Source organism: Chrysemys picta, chromosome 19 (genome assembly GCF_011386835.1).
Source record: "Chrysemys picta bellii isolate R12L10 chromosome 19, ASM1138683v2, whole genome shotgun sequence".
Lineage (NCBI taxonomy): Eukaryota > Metazoa > Chordata > Testudines > Emydidae > Chrysemys > Chrysemys picta.
Genome location: NC_088809.1, coordinates 14,066,880 through 14,091,703, shown reverse-complemented (window position 1 = coordinate 14,091,703; position 24,824 = coordinate 14,066,880). Strand labels below are relative to the sequence as shown.

Genomic DNA, 24,824 nt, shown 5'->3' with positions numbered 1-24,824 from the left:
TCTTAATGTATTTGGATTTCTTTTAAGTGAAACCTTAATTCTAAGTCTCCTGGGATTGTAATGTTTGGTTTTTAGGGTAATTTCACCATTACAACAATGCTTTTTGACCATCAGGTTACTAATATGTAGTCTCAGCCTTAGCTCTTTCTTGACTTGGGGTTTTGGTTTATTTGTTTCTTTCTCTTGCAAATACTACTAGTGATGATGATGAAGAAAGAAAGAACCCATCTTGATTCTCAGGTCCCAGGCTAAGTGTGCAGGGCTAACAGTTAGCTATTATTCAGTGGGAGTTCCATGTGAGTCTCTGAGGTCTAAATTTGGCCAACTGACAATTAGGAAAGAGTGTATCTGAGAAGACCACAGGCTGGTACTGAAGCCAGACCTGCAATAGAGATGCCTTCAAGGGTTTGGTTGCTGCTTCCCAGCTGCCACATGGCTTTCATTTGTAGTTTCTTTTATCGAGCACAGTTTTTAAATGAGGATGGTTGCTTCACTTTAAGGATGTACAAATGACTTGCCCTCACCTGTCAAGCATGATCCTTGTATTTTACCAGGCCCATTATGAACGCAATCTTTCTGTCGAAAATTTGCATACCTCCTTTCTTGAAAAGTAATGACAGCAATTTCTTTCCCTGCGCTCACTTTCTGAGTGTCTCATTTAACAGCACCTGTGAAACCGACAGGCACAGAGATGAGAAGTGAAAGAGAGCAGTTGATTAAATCATCATCAAGTCGGGCCTCAGAAAGTCAATTCTGCTTCCCGTCTGCAATGATATCCTTTTATCTTAAAGTAATGAGCTATGGCACTTTTGCATCGGGTAATGCGATAAGTTCTATTAGCATGTTCCATTTGCTTCACAAGCAAGGGCAAGTCATTTCAGCAAGCTCATATCACTGCAATCAAAGCAATTGGCTTCACAGGCAGAGAAGAAAGAGGAAGGGCTCAGGGTGATTTTTATGGATCACAACACAGTGGAAAAAATAGACTCTTGTATTATTTTAACCCATAACGTGCTTTGCTTTTTGTCCATCAGCACAGCTTGCTTTCATTAGCCTGTACAGCATATGGAAGAATCAAATGCTAGACAGAACCATTGGTCTAAGTTTGGGATGGATGAAAAAGGGACCCTTCTGGCTAGATCACTATTAGGCACTGACTGCAATTGACAGTGATTAGTTCAATTCTTTGTGGTTAACCTATTCTTAGAGTATTGATGCATCTTATTGTTGTTACTGGTTCGTTAAACACTGAAAGAGTGCTCATCACTATAGAGGGATGCAAAATAAAGACAGTCCCTGCTCCAAAGTGCTTTCCGTCTAAAAGACCGTCATAAAGAAGCAAAGATGTAGTGGGAGCACCAGAGAATGGAATAATATGGAGTAATTTTTATTTAGGGACATGATGGTGACTTGGTGAACCGGGACAAGGAAGTTATTGCATCAGAATGGCTTATGAGGTTGGAATTTTCAAAATGGATTGTGGGAGCTAGGTGCCAGCTCCTCTTGGGTGACCAGTGGGATTTGGGGGCCTGACTCATGCAGGCTCCTTGGGAAGTGCCACCCTGAATTCTTTGTGCCATCTTTACTTGTTGGATATGACTTCTCTAAGGGCCAATTAATCTTTCACTGAAGTCAATGGGAGTCTTTCCATTTACTTCAGAGGGAGTTGGATCAGGCCCTAAGCATCATTGGGAGAAATGCGACAAAGGGTAGCCCTGGTGGGAGACAGTTAAGGGGAAAAGTAAACGGCACTCTTTCTGCAATAACTCCCTCTTTCTCCCGATCCCTCTGAAACAAAAGGATAGCAAAGAAAATATGGTGCCTCAGAGGGTGTATCGGGGGTGGTGTGCCTTTTATACATCACCCCTTACTCAGTGCTGTGCCTAAAGGAACCATCTAGCTATAGATCATTCCTGTTCTCTTCGGGTGAAATTCACCCCTGTGCGGATGGCCATAAGAAAGCCTGTCCACCACTTAAATTCTGCTTTAGCCTTCAAAGTAGAGCAAAGTGATCCTGGAATCAAAACAGGGCTTAAGTGGATCTCCATTGTAACATCTACCTCAGTCAGCATTGGGGGACGAAAAATCTGAAATCTTCAGTTCACTGATGACATTGACGGCCTGGCAGGCAGCAAAGATGAACTTACCAACCTTGTGAAATGATTGGATGAAACCTCCGGAAAATATAACATGTGCAGAGAAAACCAAGCTGATGACACACAAACGTGACAGGATCCGCTCACATAGCACTGTCAGTGGACAAGAACTGGACATAGTGAAACAGTTCAAGTATTTGGGGGCAATCATCACTGATGAAGGATCAAAGGCAGAAATTCTGGCAAGAACTGCACAAACAGCAGCAGCAGTGGCAAAGTTAAGCCAATTTGGAGGAATAAGATCACCTCCCTGGAATCCAAATTCAAACTGCTGCATGCAATGGTCATCTCCTCCATTTTTCTGTATGAATGCAAGACATGGACGTGGACGGCAGAACTTGAATGGAAAATACAGATGGTAGAGATGAGATACTTCAGTAAAATCTTGGGCATCTCCTACTTCGACCACGTCACTAATGAAGAGGTCCGCAACATCATCACCCAATGCCCTGGGTCATATTAAGACCTCCTGACGACCATGAAGAACCACAAGCTGAAGTGGTATGGCCATATAACAAGATCATCTGGCCTATCCAAGATCATCCTCCAAGGGACAGTACAGGGGAAGAGAAGAAGAGGTAGACAGAAGAAGAAATGGACTGACAACATAAAAGAGTGGACAGGAATGGACTTCGCAGAGACTCAAGCACTCAGGGATGGAGACAATTGGTTGATTGCTCATCAGTGATGATGCCCCAATGACCAATGCGTGGTGATGATGATGACACGCATGTACACATACACACATATGCGCAAAGATTGACCTAGTTTATTTGTTTTCTTTTTTGTGGACAATAATAAACTTTATTTGGATGTTTTGGCTTTGATCTTCAAACTGTCATTGTTTTATTTAGACTGCTGATCAGACTTAATTGTTGTGCACAACTCTTGAGAAGCTAGAAAGAGCAATTAATTGTGTCATTTTTCAACTAGTGGTGGGTGAGAGGACTTCAAACAGCTTATGGTTGAAGCTTATGGTCCTAGGTTTTCAACCATTTTTTCCGAAGGGGCCAAAATAATTTTGAATTCCAAAAATGGTACCTTTCATCAGCACAGAGATGGTTTTGATAAAATAGAACCCAGATAAGAGGCCGACATTGGAATTCCTTGTTCAAACTTTGGTGGTTTGGATAAAACAGAACCTACAGCTGAATAACCCATGATGTTAGTTTTGCAAAAACAAACCCTAAACCTCCTCAGCCCACCTGTACCTTAAAGACAGACTTTACAAGGAATTGATGTTAATTGCTTTGGAGAATGTGACATGAACTAATTTGCAGTTAACTACATCTAAGATTCTACGGCCAGGAGTACCATGCTGAATGCTCCTTGCAGGTAAAGCCAGAGACAGGAAAGAAAGTCAAAGCTCACCCTTGGCTTCTTCATGAGTCTCGTTGTCTCTGTTGCATCAATTAGAAAATTGCCTATGTATTCTGTCTGTGTCTCCTTTCATCTCGAAGATGTTTTTCTTGGAAGCAGAGGTCTAAGTGTATAGCTAAAATATAATCCCTCTGCCCTTTCCTGAGGCTCACAGTTTGTCACTGGTGGATAGATGGACAAGAATATTGCTAATGTCAGTGTGAGCTAGTGGTGAAAGTAATATAAAAATCTTACTGATACAGGGACCCGGCTCCGGGCCCCTGGAAGTGGCAGGACCTCAGATGGAAGGAGCGGGACTGGGTGTCAGCCTCCCGCAGCCAGCCCTTCCGCACTACCCAGCCTACGCCGCCCGGGGATCCGGCCGCTGCTGAGGTAGCGGGGGTGGCAGCCAGGCCCCGGGGCAGCTGCCCCTCTTCCCCCTCCTCTCCCTCCTCCCCCTCAGCGGCCCTGGGGGGGGGTCAAAAGGGGCAGCAAATACCATACCAGCGGCCACTTCTTACCGGCACGCCGTACCGGCCCACTTTCACCTCTGGTGTGAGCATGGCTGAGGCCTGGGTTTTCCCTCATTTTCTTCAGATTTCTTTTCAGCAGACAGTTGAGTAGCATCACTTTGCTCAGCGCAGGTACCTCAATGGTGCTAATTTGTTTGGTGGCAATGATAAATGGATTCAAGATACAAAATAGCTGTTCCAGCAAAGTCCATGGCGGGAAACGTAGAGCAATGCCCTCATCGGTGTCATGGTACATGATATATTCAGTGACTGCCACTTTCTGCACAAGAGTGTATTCAATCAGCGAGGTACATAGAATTCCATAGTGGGGCTTCAGCCTGAATGAGCTGGTGAGACGGCTCAGACCTTTACTCAGCTTGATTTGCACAAGCTCTCTCAAGCTATTAAAATGGGCCCAAATCATAGTTATAACATGGTAGGATGACTGATTTCTGAAAAGTGGAATTGGGACAGCTTTCACTGTGCAGGAACTGGGGGAGGTTTTAACCTTGACTCTCCACAGCTAGGGCCGTGCTACCTTCTTTGAACCAACTCTCAGCTTTCTAGCCTTTCTAGCCTTTCCTCTTCAAACGCAACAACAAGAATTAAACCCCAACATTGAGACAGAGAACTTTTCTATTTTTCAGGTACATACTCTCACTTGTTGGAGCAGATGAATTAACTGGATCTGTAATTCTATTTATGCAGCAACAAGGAGAGATGGAAAGCAGCGTATCTTATGATCCTGAGCTATCCTAATAAGGTTTTTTAAAGGGTTGCCTGGAACACAAAGGGGAACAATACGTTGTTGTTTTTTTGTCAGTTCAGAACTCTTGCAAACTGGATGTTGCTTCCTCACATCAGAAGGCTTCTAGAAACACAGATTTGCAGCGGTGGCAGCAGTGCATGCATATAAACGCAGGTTCATGGGTTACCAAGATGCAATTCGTATTGTAGAGCTGTTCATGTATGCTGTTGGTCTCAGTGTGTAGTTGCAGAAGTACTGCAAAATGAGGTTTGAATACTAGTCCCTTGACATGGGGACTGTGAGGCCACATAATAAAGGTGCCCATTTTGAACAAGCTGATGCTGGTCTGATGATATTCCTACTGTAGTTTTGAGAAGTGTTGATAATGTGCTCTGTATTATATAGAAATCAGGAGTGAACGTGCATTTTCAAATAAATACAACATTATGCATCACAAATAAATACAACATGTTGATAGAAATAAAGCTCCGTTTGCTCACAGGTGAGTGGAGTTGAACGTTGAAGGAGTGAGATTGGCACATCCTAAAGACCAGAAGAACAGCCATTCTGGGACGGGCCAACAGTCCATCTAGCACAGTATCCTGTCTCTCTGACACTTGTCTTAGGGCTGGTTTGGAGACCTGTAGTTCCTCTGTGAACATTGTAACAGGGTCCCGCCTACCCAGCACGAGACTGTGAAGACATTAATCACTTCCAACGCTGCTTTCTTTGAGGGGCCCAAAGAGCTAAATTATTCAGAAGAACTCACCATATTGTGTGTTGTGTTTATTTGAAAATCTGGCCGTAAGTGTCATCATAGGGGCTGATCACTTTTGAAAATCTGGTTCATATTTAGGTGCCCGAGCGTTGTGTTGGGTTTGGTTTGGTTTGATTTGGGCTTTTTGGTTTTTGTTTAATTATTTGGCCCAGTTGTTGGTGCTGAGCACTTAAAAATGTGGCCATGAGCTCTTTGGAAAATCTGGTCCTAGGTGCCAGCAGCCATACCTTGTGTTCAGTGCATGCACAGGAAGCAACGCACGCATGAGAATCAGGGAAAAGAGCTGTGGATCGTTCAATTGTAATATATGCCAGCGGGCTCATTGGCCTGCTTTTCGGAGGTGCTGAGCACCCGCAACATTCAGCGAGGCCCAATGAGAGCGGTGGTTGCTCAACCCCTCTGAAAAGCAGGCCATGATAGCTCTGAATTACTGTATGTGTTGGGGCCCAAATCTGAAGATTATTTGAATGCAGCACATGCGTTGGGCTCAGGTTATTGAGATGCACAATATGCATAAGACTGGAATCTGTAAATTATCCCCATGTACAGGGACGGCGCTTCCATTTAGGCGACCTAGGTGGTTGCCTAGGGTGCCAGGATATGGGGGGGGCAGCATTTTGCCGCCCTCGGCAGCAATTTGGCAGCGGGGGGTCCTGCGCTCCAGGTCTTCGACGGCAATTCTGTGGCGGGTCCTTCGCCACCGAAGTGCCCCAAAGACCAGGAGCGCGGAAGGATCCCCCCACTGCAGAATTGCCGCCGACAACCGGGAGCACGGAAGGACCCCCGCCTAGGGCACCAAAAACCCTGGCGCCGCTTCTGCCCATGTAGTATGTGCACAAAGTGTAATTTGCCCCTGTGCAAATGGCTTTGCTTAAGTTCCAGAATAGGGACTTGCGTGGTGTACAAGTTTTGTGCTGGTTCTGTGCACAAGGGCATAGTTCATCTACAGCAAACGCGTGTATGAAGTTCTTTGTTGGAAGTTTACTGACTATAGTAAACTGGTTCAAAGTCTGATGTCTATGCAACACAATATTTTAGTTATATATTGTGTTGCATAGGCATATATATATAATATATATACATACACACACACACACACACACACACACACACACACACACACACACAAAACACCACTTCCAAAAGCACTGGTTGAAAGAACAAAGCCATTTTTGAATTAGAGGTTCGTGGAGATGAAACATCAAGTTGTTATACTCCATTAACTGTCCACTCCTATATCAACAACAAAAATCCAAATTGGTATTTGATATCTTTAATATTTGGCTGAGAATCTTATTTGCTCTCCCTCGCACCTGTGAAAGCCCTTTGATTTCACCCACGTGACTGAGAGTAGAATTTGTCTCATCAGGTAAGACTTCCTTCTGGAGCACCTCTTGACAGTTGTGTTATAGGTGTCAGAAGATAAGGCTATGCAAAGGAAGTATTGGCAGGTCATTAGTCGTCTCTGTGTAACACAGTGAGTTAGCATGAACTTGATGATTAATGCAGTGATCCCTTCCTAGGTAACTGAAACAGGTCTCAAGCTGCTAATGACTGTATAATATGGTGAGCTGAAATCAAGGTTATACAATTCTTCTATTTCCACTATTTTTCTGCATTTCTCTTGTGCCTTCTGTCTGAAAATCCCAAGCATTTAACAAACATTAATGCGTTTTAGTTTCACTATACCCTTGTGAAGTAGGCAGATATTTTTATCCTCATTTTACCAACGAAAAAAATTGAGGCATTGCCAAATTTAGCCCTAAGTTTTCAAAAGTGGCCACCAATTTTAGGAGGTGATTAACTATAGATATTCAAGGTTTGCTTTTCAGAGCTTCTGAGCGTGTGCAGCTCCGGCTGAAGTAAATGGGAACTGCGGGTACTTTAGAATCTCTGGAAAAAGGCACCAGAAATGGAAACATGCAAATCCTTTGACCACCTTTGAAAATGTGGGCCTAAACGACTTACCCAACAGCGCACTGATCGTGTTCAGATCCAAGAAGAGAGTACAGTTGCCCCAACTTCCAGTTCTGAGCCATAGCAACAAACCTATTCTTCCTCCTCTTAATGTCTTGTTCAATGTTTCTATGCAAATAAATGGCTCCGTTCTTTTTCATGAAAGGTGGGGGATCCTGTATCTTTTATCCTCAAGGAGAAGCCCATTTAGCATTACAATGCAGCACACTCTGGGCCAGGAACACATACGTGTTAAATGAAAATGTAAACTCAACACAGCATGTAAATCCTCTTCCATCTCCCACCCTTTTTTTCCTCCCTTTCTTTCATAAAGCTGCCCATAACATTCAGCTATTGAAACAGCTCTACAGGACTGTGGGTCTCTTTCCCTTGCTCCTTCTCAACAAAACCTCTTTATGAGTGAAATAGATGCCTTGTGTATGCAGGACTCCTGGCATTTTATGAAGTGTATTAGGAGCCAGGCTAGGCAAACGTTAGGAGCTGTTTGCTGAGTGCATTTATTGCCTTTGCATAATTTATGAGCTGTAGGGGTTTGACCATCATTCGTCTCCGCCAGAGGCTGGCACTCAGGGCTCTTGAGGATGGAGCTGTAAATTGGCTGGTGCGCGCCTGCTGAGCTCACGGCAAAGTCCTCGGGTCAGTATGGGAATTTAATACCAGGAATGGAACTGTTTTCTCAGAGCGCCATGTGGGCCCCAGCACAGCAGAGGCTTTTTTGGCAGACAGAGTGAGTGGCCAAATCGCGAAGCTGTCAGTCGCCAGGCATGTTGTGAAGGGAGCCTGAGCATTTTTAATCAGCTTGGCACCCGCGTTGCTTCCATAATGGACACCAGTAGGTCTCAGTCCTTCGCCATATGTTTAACTCTGGAGACGAGGTGCTTCTGGGTATAGCCGTAATTATTTGATGCAGAACTAAGCGGACCTTGAAATTAGAACTGGACTGTCGTAAGGCAGGAGGCTTAACGCTTTGATGGAAATAACCGTTCCTACGGATGTTATTCCCCGAGCTTTCTCTGCAGCATCTCTGGAATGTAGGTAAACGTTGTGCTGGGAAATTCAGAGGTCATTGATTACTTTGCCAACTTGAAGTTGTAAGAGATTGGAGGCGGGGAGGAAAAAACCTTCCTACCAGGTGTTCTCCTTCCCCCTCCCTGGAAAAAAAAAAAAAAAAAAACCAAAAACAATCCGTCAGCACACCTGTGAACCGGGGAGAAATCCCTTAAACTCCAAAAGAAGGGGAGGCATGTAAAACAATTTGTTGCTGTTGTCAATTCACAACATCCATTGTTGTGCTTGCTCCTTTTGGTTTATGACACTGAAAATAATAGTGGAGAAGGAGGCAGTGTGGGCCAATGGTTAGATTCTATCCTCAACTCTGGCTAGTTGAGTGATCTTGGCTAAATCATTTCCCCCTCCCTGCTCCTTTCTCTGTGCCTCAGTGTCTCCACTGTAAAATGCGGATAATGATACCTACTTTGTAATGTGCTCTGATATGCACTGATGAAAAATGCTGTATGTTTTGGCATATAGGCGAACCTAGGGCATATCTGGATAACTTTACACAAGGGATAGTGTAAAGATGGAACTCAGTGGAACTTCTTATGTGCATAAGTGATTGCAGGATCAAAGTCTCCGGATGGGCGCAAGTTGAAAGGGAAAAAACATAATTTGCTGTCTCCTAGTATATGTCCCCCTCTCTAGTATAAAAAATGTCAAATGTTACTTTTGTCAGTAACATAAACACACATGCGTGCGCGCACACACACACGCACGGCATGCACACCAAACAAACAAATCCTACCTTGCTCTTTGTTTGAGGTTAAGTTCTGATATAAGACTGTCTCTCATCTACCTGATCTGATCTTTTTTTTAATATTATTCCAGTCACCAAAGTAGCCAGGTGCAAACTAGAGTTAGATAAATCATTTTTAATGAATAATTTGTTCAATGAATTTCACCTCTGTTCCTATTTGGGAATTATCTGCAGGCAGATGGCAGTTTTCTCTAATTTATCCATTATTTGAAATTATTTGCCAGATAATATCTGTGAATAATTCTGAGCCATAGCTTGGTAGTGAGTAGAGTGGTGCAGAGAAAGTAAAGCAGGTGCTCCCATTTACTCTCTCCCGGAAAAGAATTAGGAGAAATCTAAAGCAGTGAAGACAAAAACTTTTACAGTTACATTAGTTAGGAAAAATGTATAATGAATGTAACTCCTCATGATTCAGGGCATAAACTGAGCACTAAGGCCCAGATCCTTAAAGATATTTTGGTGCCTAACTCCCATTGGCTTCCTGCCTGGGTTAGGAAGAAGCTTTCCCCATAGGTATGGTATTGTATAATTGTCCATTGTGGCAGTCTTACTCTTTCCTTTGAAACATCTGCTACTAGCCACTCTGAGACAGGATACTGGACCAGTGGTCTGAGTTGATAAGCCAATTCCCATGTCCCTATCTTTACTGACGCTAAGAAAATCAATAGTTCAGGTAAGATTTGAACTTCTGCTTTCTTTTCCATACCGATTCACCACTTGAGGTTCACCCATTTCTAGCTGTGGTATTATTTGTGGTATTTAAAACTGGAACAACCGAAAGAGATGTTTTGCAAGATAGACACCAGTGCGGTAATCAGCAATGTACAGTACAAGTGTTTACATGTCATCATCAGTCCCAGTTTAGGAGTCCAGAACATCTCACTGAATAGAGCTTTGATACAACATGTTCTCAGTTCCATTTTGATTTGTCTTGAGTCATCTGAATTTTTCAGTGAATCATCTGTGAGCAATGGCACCCAAGCGAGCCATCTACAGTAATAATGGAGTAAAATGGTAGACTTGTCATGTGTATCTTCTAGGACAAACAAGTGTTGTCTAAACTGTTTCCATGTCCTGCCATTGACAAAACCTTTGCAGCTGATCTGTTGGGAGGCAGCGCGATACCTACTTTTCATCAAAGGAAGTAGCTAATATTTTTTCCTCCCTGTGATTTAATTTTAGCTTCTAACTGTCCTGATGCAAGACCAGCTTCCTTGAATGTAAATTAGCCTGACGGGGCGACTAGGGCATATATTCCAAATGACTTTGTTGAATCATGGTAGTATTGTAATAGAAACAAAACTACAAGTATGGTGTCTTTAACTACAAATGCTTTTTGCAAGGGTTGGGGGGGAGGAATTCCGGTTATATAGTAAGTGTTTCTTTCCAAAGGAATTAAAGTTGCAGCCTAATGGACTGTGTGTGTTTCACTCATTTTGAGAGCTTTGGTCATATCTTTTATCTCTGTTTTGTTTTGTTTTGGAAAGGTTTCTCTTATCCATGTTTATTTTTCTTTTTTTTCCATTTCAGTGTGACAGTGACAGTGATCAAGAAGAGAAGGTAAGCTGGGGAGCACTTGCAACCTGTTCTGTTCAATGTCATTATGGGCACAGAGAATGTCTTGTTGGATTCACTTCTATTTTTCAGTTGTTTATACACATTTTGTTTTAGGACCTGATCCAAAGCCCACTGTAGTCAGTGGGAAGACTCTCATTGACTTCAATGGGTTTTGGAACAGATGCTTTAGGAAAAACTTTTCTAGACTATGAATTAGAGGCTCCACCACCCATTCTGAAACATATTGGTAACGTAATTTGTGTGTGTAGCTTATGAACACTGCTTTGACCACTGGCCCTTTGCATAGCTGCGTTTACCTTTTGGAAACGCGAACATGTCATGAATGCATGGGGACATATTTGCAAAGATCCATATTTGCTCTTTTAAATGGTCGTTTATCCACACTGTTGTCTGGTTTGCATGTGCACATGCAAGGTTCTGCCAGCTCTACGGGTTCATACATTTATTTTTGAGAGTGCCTCCATTGAAACAACGTTTGGAAGCTGGGCCCTAGGCAGATCAATAGATTTTCTTTGTAAAGGGCTAATGATCCCACCCTAAGAATCTTGGGACGGGGTGTGTGCGGGAGGAAGTAGTTGTGCTGTTAAAAATGTTAGGGAAGCACCAATTGATAAAGTTATTGTTGTTCATGATGCTAAGAACTGTAGTATTTGCATCAATGTATTTTCATATGTCTGATTTTTTTCCTTTGATGTGAACAAACCTCTGTATAACATTCTTGCCTGTCAAAACAAATGATCATAATGGAGAAAAAAGGTTTTAAAATGTCATTTCTAGGTTGAATTCTGCGACTCTTATGTGTGTGACGGGCCTTAAGGGATGACCCCAAACCTTTTTCTTTGTCAGTTTAACTGCTTTCTCCTCTTCTTTTCTTTGCTGGGTACATTTGGGGAAGAATGTGGGGATGTCTGCTCCATGTGGCTCCCTCACATTATTTAGAGGACAGTGACTAGTTCTATGAACTGACTCCAGGTAGACCAAGAAGAAGGAAGATGATGATGTGCTTTACAATGACACCATTGTGTATCTCCACTGACACATCAGAAAAGAATCTAAGCATGTTGTGAAATGCACAAGGAAACAACAGACTGCAAGGGCTCAAATTCGGTAAAGTTAATCAGTGATGTCTTTGTATAGGAGGAAGAAAAGGAAAAAAACTCTCCCTGTGCCTTCAACTGCCAACTCTTTGGCCCTCAGCTTTTGATAACTTCCCAAACAGGATTTGTTTCTTCTGTGGTTTTCATAATCATTTGTTAACTATGTTAAGACATACTATTTACTTTAGTTTGCGGCATTTGACTCCATTAGTGATTTCCCCTCCATAGGAAGACTAATCACTGGAGTAAATCAGAGAATGACAACAGAGATGTGTGGTTTTGTTGGGGGTTTTTTACACAGACTATTAACCTGCATCTTTAGATATGAACTTCTAATGCATTATTATTAAATTCCACCCAATATAGTGATGGTTCATTTTCAGAATATTCCTTATGTGGGGGAAGATGATAAACTGAGCATGGTACCTATATTTATGGCATCTAGCACCATAAATGTATTTTCCTTCCACTCCTATAGTTGCAGAGCTAACCTCTGCCAGTTTTCCTGATGCTTTGCTCTCCCAGCAGTTTTGTGTATAAAGGCAAACTGGGCAGCTTTCAGGGACCTGGGTATTGACAATTAAGGGATATTTCTTCATTACAATACTGGAGAGGGGCCCAAAATGGCCCCTCTCACTGAATGTCCCAGGATTGCTGCAGAGAAAGTTTGAAATCCAAACCCGGGTCTGAACTTGACAATTGATGCCTGGTCAAAGGGATGAGATTAAGCTCAGATCCAAATGTCCCTGGTGACTGAGGCAGTTCAGATCCCAGAACCAAACCCAGCTCTGAATTGTGCAGCTCAGACCCAATTCTGAGAGAAAGCTGCTAAAGCTGGTGTATTTTTCGAGCCTACACTGGCAGCCTAGGCAGAGATCTAAGGGCCTTGTTCTGCTGTTAATTTGAATTCAGCATATGTAGCCTGTTATAAAATGCAAGACATCATCATTTGAGCAGGTCAAGCATATTCAGATGAAGACAAATGGTGCTTATTTGATTTCCTTAAAATCAGGAAATGAAAAAAGTGCTCTCTGGAGAAATCATGTTCTGTCTGACTTAGATGATAGACCAAGGCATGTACCCCAGATAAGAACAGGCGCTTGTCTTGCGGTTTTTATCTCTGAAGGACGGTGAGGACTGTCAGCTCGCTGACATGTGCATTATCCATGTCATTTTAAACAAAGTGACCTGTAGAAAAGTGCACTCTGCCGTGACATGATAATGGGCTGCTGGATGACAGGTAAAGTACACACTATAAAGGAGGCTGTGCATTATTCCTTTGTTTAACTGACAAGTAGAAACTTCCTTCCTTCAGACAGGCAGGATCTTTTAGATCTCTTTCAATAGGACCCCTGAAGATTTTTGAATCCTCGTTTAAAATAAAATATTTCTTTTTTTTTTAAGACCAAAAATTTCTATGAGAAAACATGCAGGGACAACAGAGGGTACTTCGTAAGGGCCTGCCCCTGCAATGTGCTGACCATCTCCTGGGTGGAGCTAGCAGCTTCAGTTCTCATGGATGACACTGGGCATTGAGGGCACTTAGCACCTTGTAGCATTAGAGCCTTGAACCAAACCTCTTGTACCCACTGGAAGAGCACGGATGTCAGCTTTGAGACACGGAGTTGCCGTTGTTGTGCAATAATTGTCAAATCAGCCCTGGGTGGCCCTACTTTAATGCATTCTGATGAGTCTACAACTATCCTACTCCCAACACAAGTTAACGTTTCCGTGAGAAGGCATGTGAGTCAAGGTAGGAAATTGCCTCTCAATGGGAGTGCAGTCTTCCATTACAAAAGCTCATGCTCTGTAGCATGGATCCAGCATTGGCCAATCAGAAACGTTAGGGGGAGATGATTTTGTTTCACTTTGGAGTTCTTGGGGCAGATCCATGCTGGTCTCTATTGCTTATGAGAAATTTGTGCCCTCTGGCGCGTAGAGATGATGTGTGTGTGTGTGGTGGGGGTGGGGGGGGGTGGGAGCAATGACTTAGTGTGCTAGTATAAAGAGGCCCCATGAGCCTGTGTTAGAGTCAAAAATAGCAGGTCAGTATAGTGCTTACTGTACGATGGAGTGAAGGAAGTTTAAAGGCTGGCGAACTCAAACATGGCCACAAATACCACAGTGAAGAAAATGAGCCCAGGGAAGAATAGGGGGAATGGGAGGCAGATACCCATCAGGCTGGGGAGAATAAAGTCTGGTGGTAGAGAAGAAGTGCTGTACCTTAGGCTATCGGTATCCTCTTTCCCAATTTGAGATATATCTAGCTGTGATGAAGTTTGATCTCTATTAGGTGATGGCTGTGCCTCCAATTCTCCCACCGCAGCTTTTAACTGGAAGCTGCCAGAAACTAGAGTCACTTTCTCTGTCTGTATCTGCCCTAGTATGAGGCGTTTAGTCCAGGAGTTTCTCTGGGAGAAGAAACAAGGATATTCAATAGGAAAAATATGTTGCTGTGGCTAAGGCTTGTGTCTGTGTCTTACTTTTAAACCACAAGTTTCTGGACTGTATAGTCTCCCCACAGATATATATATTCTCCTTGGCTCCTTGTGATACATGAGGTCTCAGACCACAGCACTCTAAGTGTGCTGTCTGTTCTCCGATTATAAATCTTTGAGAGTGGGTTGTGTGCGTGTGCACGCATTGGTTTAGAGGATTCACATCAAAATCTGAATCACTAATGCTTAAAGAAATGGCAGTTGATGTCGCTTAATGTCCAGGGATCTCTTCAGCAAATACCACTGAGGATTCTTATTGAACCAAAAAAGCATGGATCTCATGAGACTCCTGGATTTTCCCCATTAAAAGGCCTGTCAGTCTTAGTCTGTGCAGATCTCCAAAGCTGGTGATCTAAAATAAGGGCAAGCTATTGCACGATGACATATTTAAGATCAACTGTGTTTTCCTCTGATATCAAGATTTAATTTTTAAAATTATACACATGGTAATTAATAGAGGAAAAGCGATCAGTGCAAATTAATTCATTTTCTGTAAATAAAGGGAGTATTCTGGTTGATGAACAGATGTGTTAATGGCTTAGAGACACTAAGCTAAGGACCAAACTACTGTTTTTTCTACCTTCTCTATTACTCTCCTCACAACCACTGTATTTAATTGGACTGCTTTAGAATCTAAGGGCCATATTTGAGGTCCTTTTAACATTTTTGACTCAGACCTGACTTGGGAAATCATCTCATTGGCAATGGGGGCTTTCATTGCAGAGTATAACATGTTACCTAAGCTAGACTTTGGAAGGAAAAGGTCTGCATCTACAGGATTTTTATCTAAGTTGTGTATGGAAAATGTGAGATGCCCAATAAATGAAAATCACCATAACTAACAATTTAATTCTCTACATAGCCCAGCGATAACCAAGTTGTTTTAGGTTGCTGTTCCTGAATCCTGCTAACCTGAATTCTGTATGGGGCAGGTAATTCCAAATCTTGCTGATTGCCCATGGTGGTTATGATCCCAGGTTCAGTGAAGACCGGGCGAGTGTTTCCATTGATTTAAATGAGGATTCAGTATGGATCTTGTATAGGGTGGGTGGGTGGTGGGTGGGAAAGGGGTTTACCTGTCCAACGAAAAATATCAGCTAAATGTGTATAATCCCCCTGTGGAAAGTGAAATACAGAGGATCAAGAAAAGAGTAAAATAAAAGGATCTACTCCATGGCCAATTCAGGATTGAATGCTTTTATGTACCTTATGTAGCCTACTCTTGCATTGGTGCTTTACTTGTCAGACTTCAGTATTTCTCTCTAGAGCCCCATTGTAGGCACCATAGGAGCTGTGAAAAATCCTTTGCAGAATGTTATTTTTATGTCAGAATGTTTTTAATGATAAAGCTAACACATTTGATTACTTATAAAACAGCTGTGCACATGAGTATGGTGTGAGAGATGATAAATCATAGCATGATCCATCATATACATACTAGATATACTTTTAAATTACATATATAAAATTGTGTAAAATATCTGCGTAGTATGTGTGTGTATATAGTATATTTTGAAGGTGCCGCTGCTAAATTTTCTTGTTTGCAGGCTTTAGAGAGAAAGAGATGTAATCTGTTACTACATTTGGTAATTAAATGTTCCATATTTGCAGTATTCCCTATTCTAAGTGCAGAACAGAGAATACCTGATAAAGTTGAATGCAGAGTACAAGCTGCTTATTTTAATGAAACCTACTGTATAGTATAGAGTTCTAAAATAATATAGATTTCTTATTACTATTGTCCCTTTCTCTCCCCCTCTCAGCCTCTGTCTCTTTGTCTATAATAGTATTTAGATAGGAATGGAGAATCAGTTGGAGGTAAGAAACGGTCTGAAACTTTGCCTCAAATGGTATCTTTACTGAGATTCAGAGAATAACTTGATTTCCTCGTGTTTCATTTTCATACACCTCTGCACTTCCTTGTTGTGCATGGAAGTGCCGTGATTCAGCACAACCAGAAGTTCTGCTTTTAGAGTTATTTCTGGCCCAACTGGAAATCTCCCGAGAGTCTTACAAAATTCCTAGCCCAGTGTTACAGATCCAAGAGATCAGGGTGGTAATACGCATCAAAAGTAGGTTACGGTTATCGGAATGGGCCCACACTGAAACCTGCAGTGCCCCATAATAAATTCCCATCCTAACCAAACGTTGTGGCAAGTTCCCTGACTCCATAATGGGCCAACTTCCCTTTCCCCACAAAACCATCCTCCGGACCTGAGCTTGGCTACCAGTCACCTCCCTGATCCTAACTAAATCCATTCTCACCTCTGACCCTAGGATTTGCCCATCCATGATGCTGATCCTCTGTGTTGTTCCTCCTTCTCTTGGAAATGGATAGAACACAGGAACTCAATCTTGCTTTAATAAAAAAAAAAAAAAGGCTGCTTTAAATAAATAAATAAAGACCAAGCTAATTAACTGCTTGGCACTTGGCTTCCTTATGCAGGAGCTGTTGCCAGTAACAAAAGCACCATTACAAACGGATTAAATAGTGTTGAAATAGCATTACACCCATCTTGTACATTACAGATAGCCGCATTCATAAAAGAGGGATATTCTCTTTCATCCTCAGGTTGGCAGTTGCTAAATTTTTGCCAGCTATAGCGGGAGACTTAGAAACCAAATGGAGGTTGAGCTGTTTTTTTCCCTCTAGCAAAAAAAAATAAAATAAAAATGAAGCTTTCTGAGTGTAGCACTTGACTGAAGATCTATTGCTCGATTGCACTTATATGGCCACCATTACCATAGCATCTATGCTTCTCTTACTATACGTATGGACCTAAGGGCCCCATCTCAATTTGGGCCTTTAAGTGCTACTGGAATGTAAATAATACATAATAATGATGCCCCCTAAGTCTATGCATGGAAGGAATTCTCTGCACCTGGGTCTTTCCCTTATTACAAGCAAGAGGGTATCAGCTGCCTTCCTTTCACCGACCTACCCTGCAGATCCAGATGCACTTGTGTGGCAGCTGGGCTGGCTAATGGGAGAAATGGGTGTGGGGGAATGCACATTATCACACCTCCAGCCCAGCAGGAAATCCTCAGAAATATAGTATAGACTCAGGTGGTATCCGTGTTCCAGGGTGTCCCTCCCCACCATGGAGATCAAAGGTGCAGCTGTAGATAAGGGATTTGCTGGTAGTGCAGAGCCAGTTGAGTTACGCTGCCATGGACTGGTGGTGGGGGTCACAGCTGGTGAAGACTTTTGATGTGGACCACGCTGGTCCCCTATGATTCTCTGAGCACCCACCGGTGTGGGGATAGCTCGCACGGCCTTTTTTTGTGAGGAAACAAAGCTATCCCCTGATAGGGAGCTCCATGAGGGAATCCTGGTGAAGTTGTCCTCCCCTCAAATCACAGATTTTGCTGTGGTAGGAGAAAATCAGGGACTAAGTGATAAGTGACTGAAAAATACTTGGTATTAAACAGGCCTGTTAAAGTAACGTAGGGTATGTCCACACAGCACAAAAAAACAAAACAAGGTAGCTAGTGTCAGAGCATGGGCTCACGGGTTCACGTGATGGGGCTAAAAAGAGCAATGTAGACATTCCTGCTCGGACTGGAGTCTGGGCTCTGAGACCCTGGCCAGGTTTCAGAACCTGAGCTCCAACCCAAGTACGAATGTCTACGCTGCTCTTTTTAGCCCCATAGCAACAAGCCCAAGTCAGTTAACCCCGGCTCTGGGACTCACTTCCACTGGGTTGTTTTCGCTGTTTAGCGGTACCCCTAGAGATCATGACCCAACTTGGTAACGTCTGAAAATGTGGCCACTTACTTTAGTACCTAAGTGAGAACTGAGCTCTTGAAAATCGGGTTCTGATTGTGGGTACTGAGCACTTTTGACAATCAGGCCCTGTATGACTTGCCCAAGGTCACAGGGTTAGCCAGTGGCAGAACCACCAACAGAACCCCATTCTAAGTACTACGGGGCACTTCCTTGTTATTGAATGGTAATGTCCTATCTCATAGCATGCTTTATTTCAGATAGGGGTGGGATAGTATTCTGTGACTCTTGCCGCAAAGCTGTGATGTTTCCCATCAAAGAGATTTATGCTGAGTATACATATAGGTGTTGTCCTTTATAACTGTGGAAAAATTCCTCACCTGAAACTTGCCCCTAGGGTGAGCAATCCCCCAGACGTTATGCGCTAGCAATGCTCATGCAATCACAATGTATTTCTTACTGTTTAAGGCCCATTAGGAGGCAAGATAAGGATCCTTTTTATTCATTTGATGTGGCACATAGTGGGTCCCTACAGCTAGAGTGGTAATAAAATCGGAGCTAAGCGTGTTCATGTTAAAAGATTTGCCACTAAGGAGAGAAGATGGTGTTTACAGGCTTGAGTAGGTACTTTCTGGGCTGATTTTGCCACACTGCTCTGTTAGCCAGTGATTTCTCCTGTCCTTTATCATCTTTGTCACTTGGTAGCACGTCATCATAGGTAACGTATCACACCCATCCTCTCTCCCTCTTTTTTGTACCCATTTCATGTAGGAAATTTGTATTTACTTTGGGAGTGTAATTTGTTCCTCATGGATAATATGACCCTTAGCGGAGCTGGATCATGGGTTAGTTGAAGTGATATTTTCCGCTAATGGTAGTCGTACATCATTGCTGTCAGCTCGGGTTAGGAGGCAAGCACATTACAGCTCCATTTTACCTCTGCAGGCATCTGGGATTATTTGCCATAACTGAGTATGACATGACCGCACTACAGAGTGCATTAAAATTTTACTAGCTTCTCAGGCAAGTTCCTTGGCTCCAGCCTGTGCTTCAGGCAGGCATAATGATGGATACCTCTAAGGTCCTGACTTCCTGCACCAAGGATACTCAATGTCAATGGCCCAAACAGGTTTTGCTCTCCCCAGGGCTTTAGGCCGTTTTCTGTCAGTTGAGTAAACAATCAAGAGCTAAACACAAGGAGGTTGGCATGGGCGTCACAGAAAACTTATCCTGGAATAAGCTTTAAGTGTTCAGAAACATGTAGTTTAAAAATATTATATTTATTAATATTTTAAAATATTATATATGCTCTGTAAGTTGCATGCACCTAGATGTAGATATGGAAACACTAGTTATATGAAAACTGTATGACTAAAAATAAACTGAAAAACAATAGATGTGTCTCTATATTATGTATGTGCATATGACATCTTAACATGTATCACATAAAATAGATATGTGCACAAGTTATATTATAATATATTGTGCATGTGCATATTATATGCTTTAGATATATGTATAATGCACACATAATGTGTATTATGTATGTTATATGCATATGTTATATGTGTCCACCCATGTATATGTGTATATGTGTCTGTTTTTATGTAATTTTACAATTTTCATATGAGTAATATGTCTAGTTTGCCACTGTCCTGGTATAGTATCCTAGAATATTTTGTACTTCATATGCCCTGAAATAAATATGTATATTATCTGTGGCATGTGCATCTCTTTATGTCCCCATTGATATTAATGTGTTAATATTATAGACATTCTAGTTATAGATGTAACAGATATAGATACGGAGAAAGATGTGTACAAAAGAGATCCACAAGAGATATGAAGCTCAACATATATATTTTTTAAAACCATGTTTCAAAGCATATGAAGTAATGTATGCTTCAAGATGCTCTTTCTGCAGCCCTATTTCTGCCTCCTTGTGGTGTGCATGGGCATGTGTGTGCAGGCGGGAGATAGAGAGAGAGGAATGCTCCCTCTCCCTTTTAAGCCACAGCAGTACCCAATATCTGCAGTAATGTGAGCTGAAATAGACAAATGTTAAGTTTTACACCTGGTAAGTAAGTACTGTATATTTGCACGCCTGGTGATGGTTCTCTTCAATGCACTTGCTTATTTCCTGTAAATGTTCCCAGGATGATAAAAGTAAGAGGTGGTGGTGGTGTTTTTTTTAAAGGATTAAATACCAGTATGTGATTTAAGTACAGTATTTGTATGATAGTAAGATAGGATAAAAATGAAAATGGTTATCATCACTTATGCTTTGCCATGTAAACTCACCACTGGCTGGAGACAAGAAATATCTCTGAATGTTCATCCTTGCATGGTAAAGGATTGCCCAGTAGGTACACTCTAAAGTTTTTGCAGTTTCCTCTAAGGCCACTCTCTGACACTGGGGCTGGTCTACAGAGCGTGATATTTTGTTCAGGTATGATATGTTCCCTGCACTAAATCCTGCAGTGTTTACTCAGGCAAAACTTCCATTGAGGGAGTTTTGCTTGAGCATGGATTATAGCCTTTGGGTCCATTAAAAAAAATTATATCATCATCCTAATTACTGGTTAATAGCGGACATTGTGCTCAGCACTGCACAAGCAGAAGACATAGTCCCAGATCAGGGATCTTACTGTATAAATAGAAGGATATTTAAAAGGAAATGTATGTTTGCTTGCTTCCATTTTAGTCCTATTTCTTTCTCTCATATGTCTAACAAAGCCCTTTTTTGACCATGATAGTTCAGTACAGTGACAGCAGTAGGGGCTAGGATTCCGCACCTACTGATCTTTCACTGTTCGGTTGCGAAGGAATATCATAGTCTTTTTCTTCTGGCCTCTGATTAAATAATTCAAGATTGTAAAGAAAAATAACACAAAAATATGGATCTAATCTTTGGGAAGTAATTATCCTCAGAGAGTTTGATTTAAAATGTAGTGGTAATTTTAAATCACATGCTTCCAATTGTCTGAGACCCAACCACTGAAGAAGTGTAGTTATTGTGGAATAAACACAATTTATATTGTATAAATTAAGATAGATTATGTGTGTGGGCACACATACAGATGTATGTATCTAGAGGTCTATATTTGTGTGTATATATAGGGGTGTGTGTGTGTTTGTGTACACAGAGAGAGAGAAATATACCCCCTATGTAAACACACAAATATAGACCTCTAAATACACACAAACACCGTAGATAGATACCTAAATATGCATTCCAGAAGCTATATAGATCCCAACATCTCCAAATATGAGGAAGGGATTTCAAATCTCTATCCAAAATTTGCAGCTTGGGTTTCTCTCTTTCTTTCTACAAAAAGAGAGATAAGCCCAAGGTGCAAGTTTTGGAGCACGGGCACATTTGGATCCATGAAATTTCTGGAATATTTATCTGTAAAGTCTATATACTGTGTATTATTCAGCTATTACATTTATATTCACTATATGCTATTGTCTAGCATCTATTTTGTATAACAAAATCATATATTATAAACACGTTCCCCCTTTGTGAATGTCTGTTTTTATATTTACTTGAAAAGAAGAAAAAGTATTTTGGGTTAGAGAAATGAGAAGGTGAGAAATTTCTTAAGGAAGAAAAAAAAAAACCTATCGAAGTTATAGTAATTACTTCATATGGAGACCCATAACACATGTAACCCTCTCAGATTTCTCACAAACATATCCATGGACAGGTTAAAAACAAGGAGACAGGAAATTAAATTCATGCACCAACAAATTGAGAGAGAGAGAGAGAGAGAGATTGAGATTCCTTCAAGTATTACTTGGTTTTCTGCATATTTCTCTCCATCTGGCTCAGCACTAATAAGGGCATTGTGGATTTGGAAGTGGTAAAATACAGCTACTGTATATCTCAGATTCCAGAAATCCCCAAAGCAGTGCGGAAGTTAAGAGAGGAACATACGGCTTGAATTAATGTTGGGCCAACAGGTACCAGCAAAATAAGAATCATTCTGAACTTTAAGCCATCTGTCAAACTGTAGCAGATTTGGAGAATACCTTCTAACCCTTATTCAGTTGAATTGACCCTCCTTCCTCCACTGTTTCCCTCTCAGTCCCCATAGACCTATCTCCCTGGCTGAATCTCTGACTCCTTTCTCTGGTAGCCTCTTTGCCTGGGGCCCAGTAGAGCAATCATTGCTAAAATTGTAGGGTAGGTTAGTCTAGTGGACTAAACATAGGGCTGCAACCCAGGACCTCTAGTGACCTACCTGACACAGAGGTGTTTTGGGAATAAATTAGTTCAAGTGTTTAAAACACTCCAATGCCCCAGTAATGAGTGCATTTTAAAAAGTCACAAGTAAAAGGAAGTAAAGATTCTGAAACATCTCCTCAATTGGTATAAATTGGTATCCCTCCACCCCAGTCTCATAAAGCACCTGTTACTGGGGCCAGGTTTCCATTTAGACACCAAAATAACTGACCAGATTTTTCAAGAGCTGAGAACACTGGGTGCTATAAATTGGCCATCTTTGTCACAAGGGGAGTGGCTAGGAGCTGAGCACTTATTTCGGTGCCTAAATGGGGAGCAGAAATGTTTTGAAAATCTGGCCCCAGTTGTGGGGTATTGAGCTCTTGAAAACCTGACTCTGAGCTCTTTTGAAAATCTGGGTTTATATCTATGTTAAGTATTACAGAGGCTTCTTTGCACACTTGATATTGACGTTCAATGGGTGTTGGGCACCAAACTTCCCTTTGGGCCTTTGAAATCTCCATATATGATTGTCTAATTCCTAGTGGTGCCCTCTCTTAAAATGCACCCCTACATTTCCAGAATTCCCATGTCCTCCCGGGAACATATCTAGGTTAATTCTGGACAGTTAGACTATATTAAGCAAGGTTGTTCATTCATAACAAAAGCATCCTAATTGGGTTACATTATTAAATTAGCTGTAGCAATCAGATTGAACCAAATCATAGAGCGATAATGTAATTTTCCAGGGTATCATTTGTAGAAATCAGTTGTGCTGGAAGATCCAATAACTTATTTAATCCTGTAGAATTTATGGTGACTTATTTGTGATATCAAATTCCTTACATGCAGGGAAGCCAGGTTACTCAGTAGTTAATGCATGGTTATGAATGGACTCTGAATGCTGAATATGCAGCATACTGCGAACATGTGCAGAAACATTTAGCAGATTTTAGAGAAACCAGAGGATTAGTGGCAATATAGCTGTGAGTATTATACAGCAGGTCTCCGATGAAGAGGCTGTTTTAAGGACAGACAGACGGCATGCAGCATTTTCAGAATGGAATTTCCCAACATGTTCACATTGGCAGTGCATTCTGGTTGAATTGAGGTTTCCATTAATAACACGGTATATTTAAGGGGTTTAATACATGGCTGCGTTCATTTGCTCTGAGCTGTCCTTTGAGTACAATTTCTCAGTCAAAGACTGGGGTGGGGACAGGGCAGTTTTTAAGTGTGTTTGTATCTAAATCTAAAATGGCTTTATTCGGGAAGCTTGATGTTTTACAGGCATTTGATTTGTGCTGAGGCCAGTTTTCTGTTTTGTTTGTAATGAAATCTTGAAAAATAGCAAAGGGGTAGAAATGTTGTTTACTGGTTAGAACAGGGAGTCAGGGGCTGTATTCCCAGCTCTGTTGTTGATTCACTACGTAATCTTCAAAAGTCACTTAACGTCTTTCTACCTCCGTTTGTCTGTCTATCTTAGAAACTTATACGGCCCCATTAAAGTGGTATCTGAGCACCTCAAAATGTTTAATGTATTTATCTACACAAATCCCTGTGAGGCACTTGCATTCTATCACCCCATTTTACAGAGGCACAGACAAAGAGTTGCCTAAGGTCACACAGGAAGTCCATGGCTGAGCAGGGAATTGAACACAGGTCTCCCAACTACCAAATTAATGCCCTAATCACTGGACCATGTGTCCTCTCATATTTATCCCTCTGCAAAGTTGGTATGTGGCAATTCATGTCTCCCTTACAGGTAGTGAGTGGTTCAGCTATTTGTTGGTAAAGCACTTTAGATCTCCTCACATCTGAAGAACTCAAAGTTCAAAATATTATCACTTCACGTATACAATAGCTTCTCTTTGTTATGTTATCGTGGTCACTTGAATGATAGTATAAATACAGCATAGTAAAGCAGCGAGGGGACGAGGACAATAAGATTTGAGTAGAAAGAGCTTGGTGCTTAGGATTCACAACACGGTTACCAAGTCAGGCTGTTTTTTTCAATCCAGAATACGGTCATATTTTTCTTAGACCAACATAGCATTAATAAAAGGGCTTGGTGTACTCCCATTACGATTTGAACAGTCCTGAAGTGTTGATCCCCAAGGATGGACTGCATTGCATGCCATCTAAACTGCACTGAATCATCAGTGGGTTCATTCTGACTTCCATACTAGAAATACAGTATGTTTGTCTCTCTTCTGGACTAAGAGCAGTAACCGGTCTGACTTCACTGAATATAATTTCTGTGGTAGGGACTCTGTTATTTACAATGTAATAATAAGGTTCCAGAGGAAAGACTCTCATTCATCCTAACAAGCCGATGATTATATTTTTACTA

The 24,824-nt window shown here is 41.7% G+C and overlaps 1 protein-coding gene across 10 annotated transcripts in view; it reads left to right on the top strand.

The window, feature by feature from the left end:
• AUTS2 (activator of transcription and developmental regulator AUTS2) overlaps positions 1 to 24,824 on the top strand; it is a 966,537-nt gene that overhangs the window by 676,192 nt on the left and 265,521 nt on the right. For all 10 annotated transcript variants that reach the window (XM_008178896.4, XM_065573290.1, XM_024099737.3 and 7 more), the window contains one exon: positions 10,874 to 10,903. In XM_008178896.4, the coding sequence (XP_008177118.1) occupies positions 10,874 to 10,903 (30 nt within the window). The remainder of the gene's footprint in view (positions 1 to 10,873; positions 10,904 to 24,824) is intronic.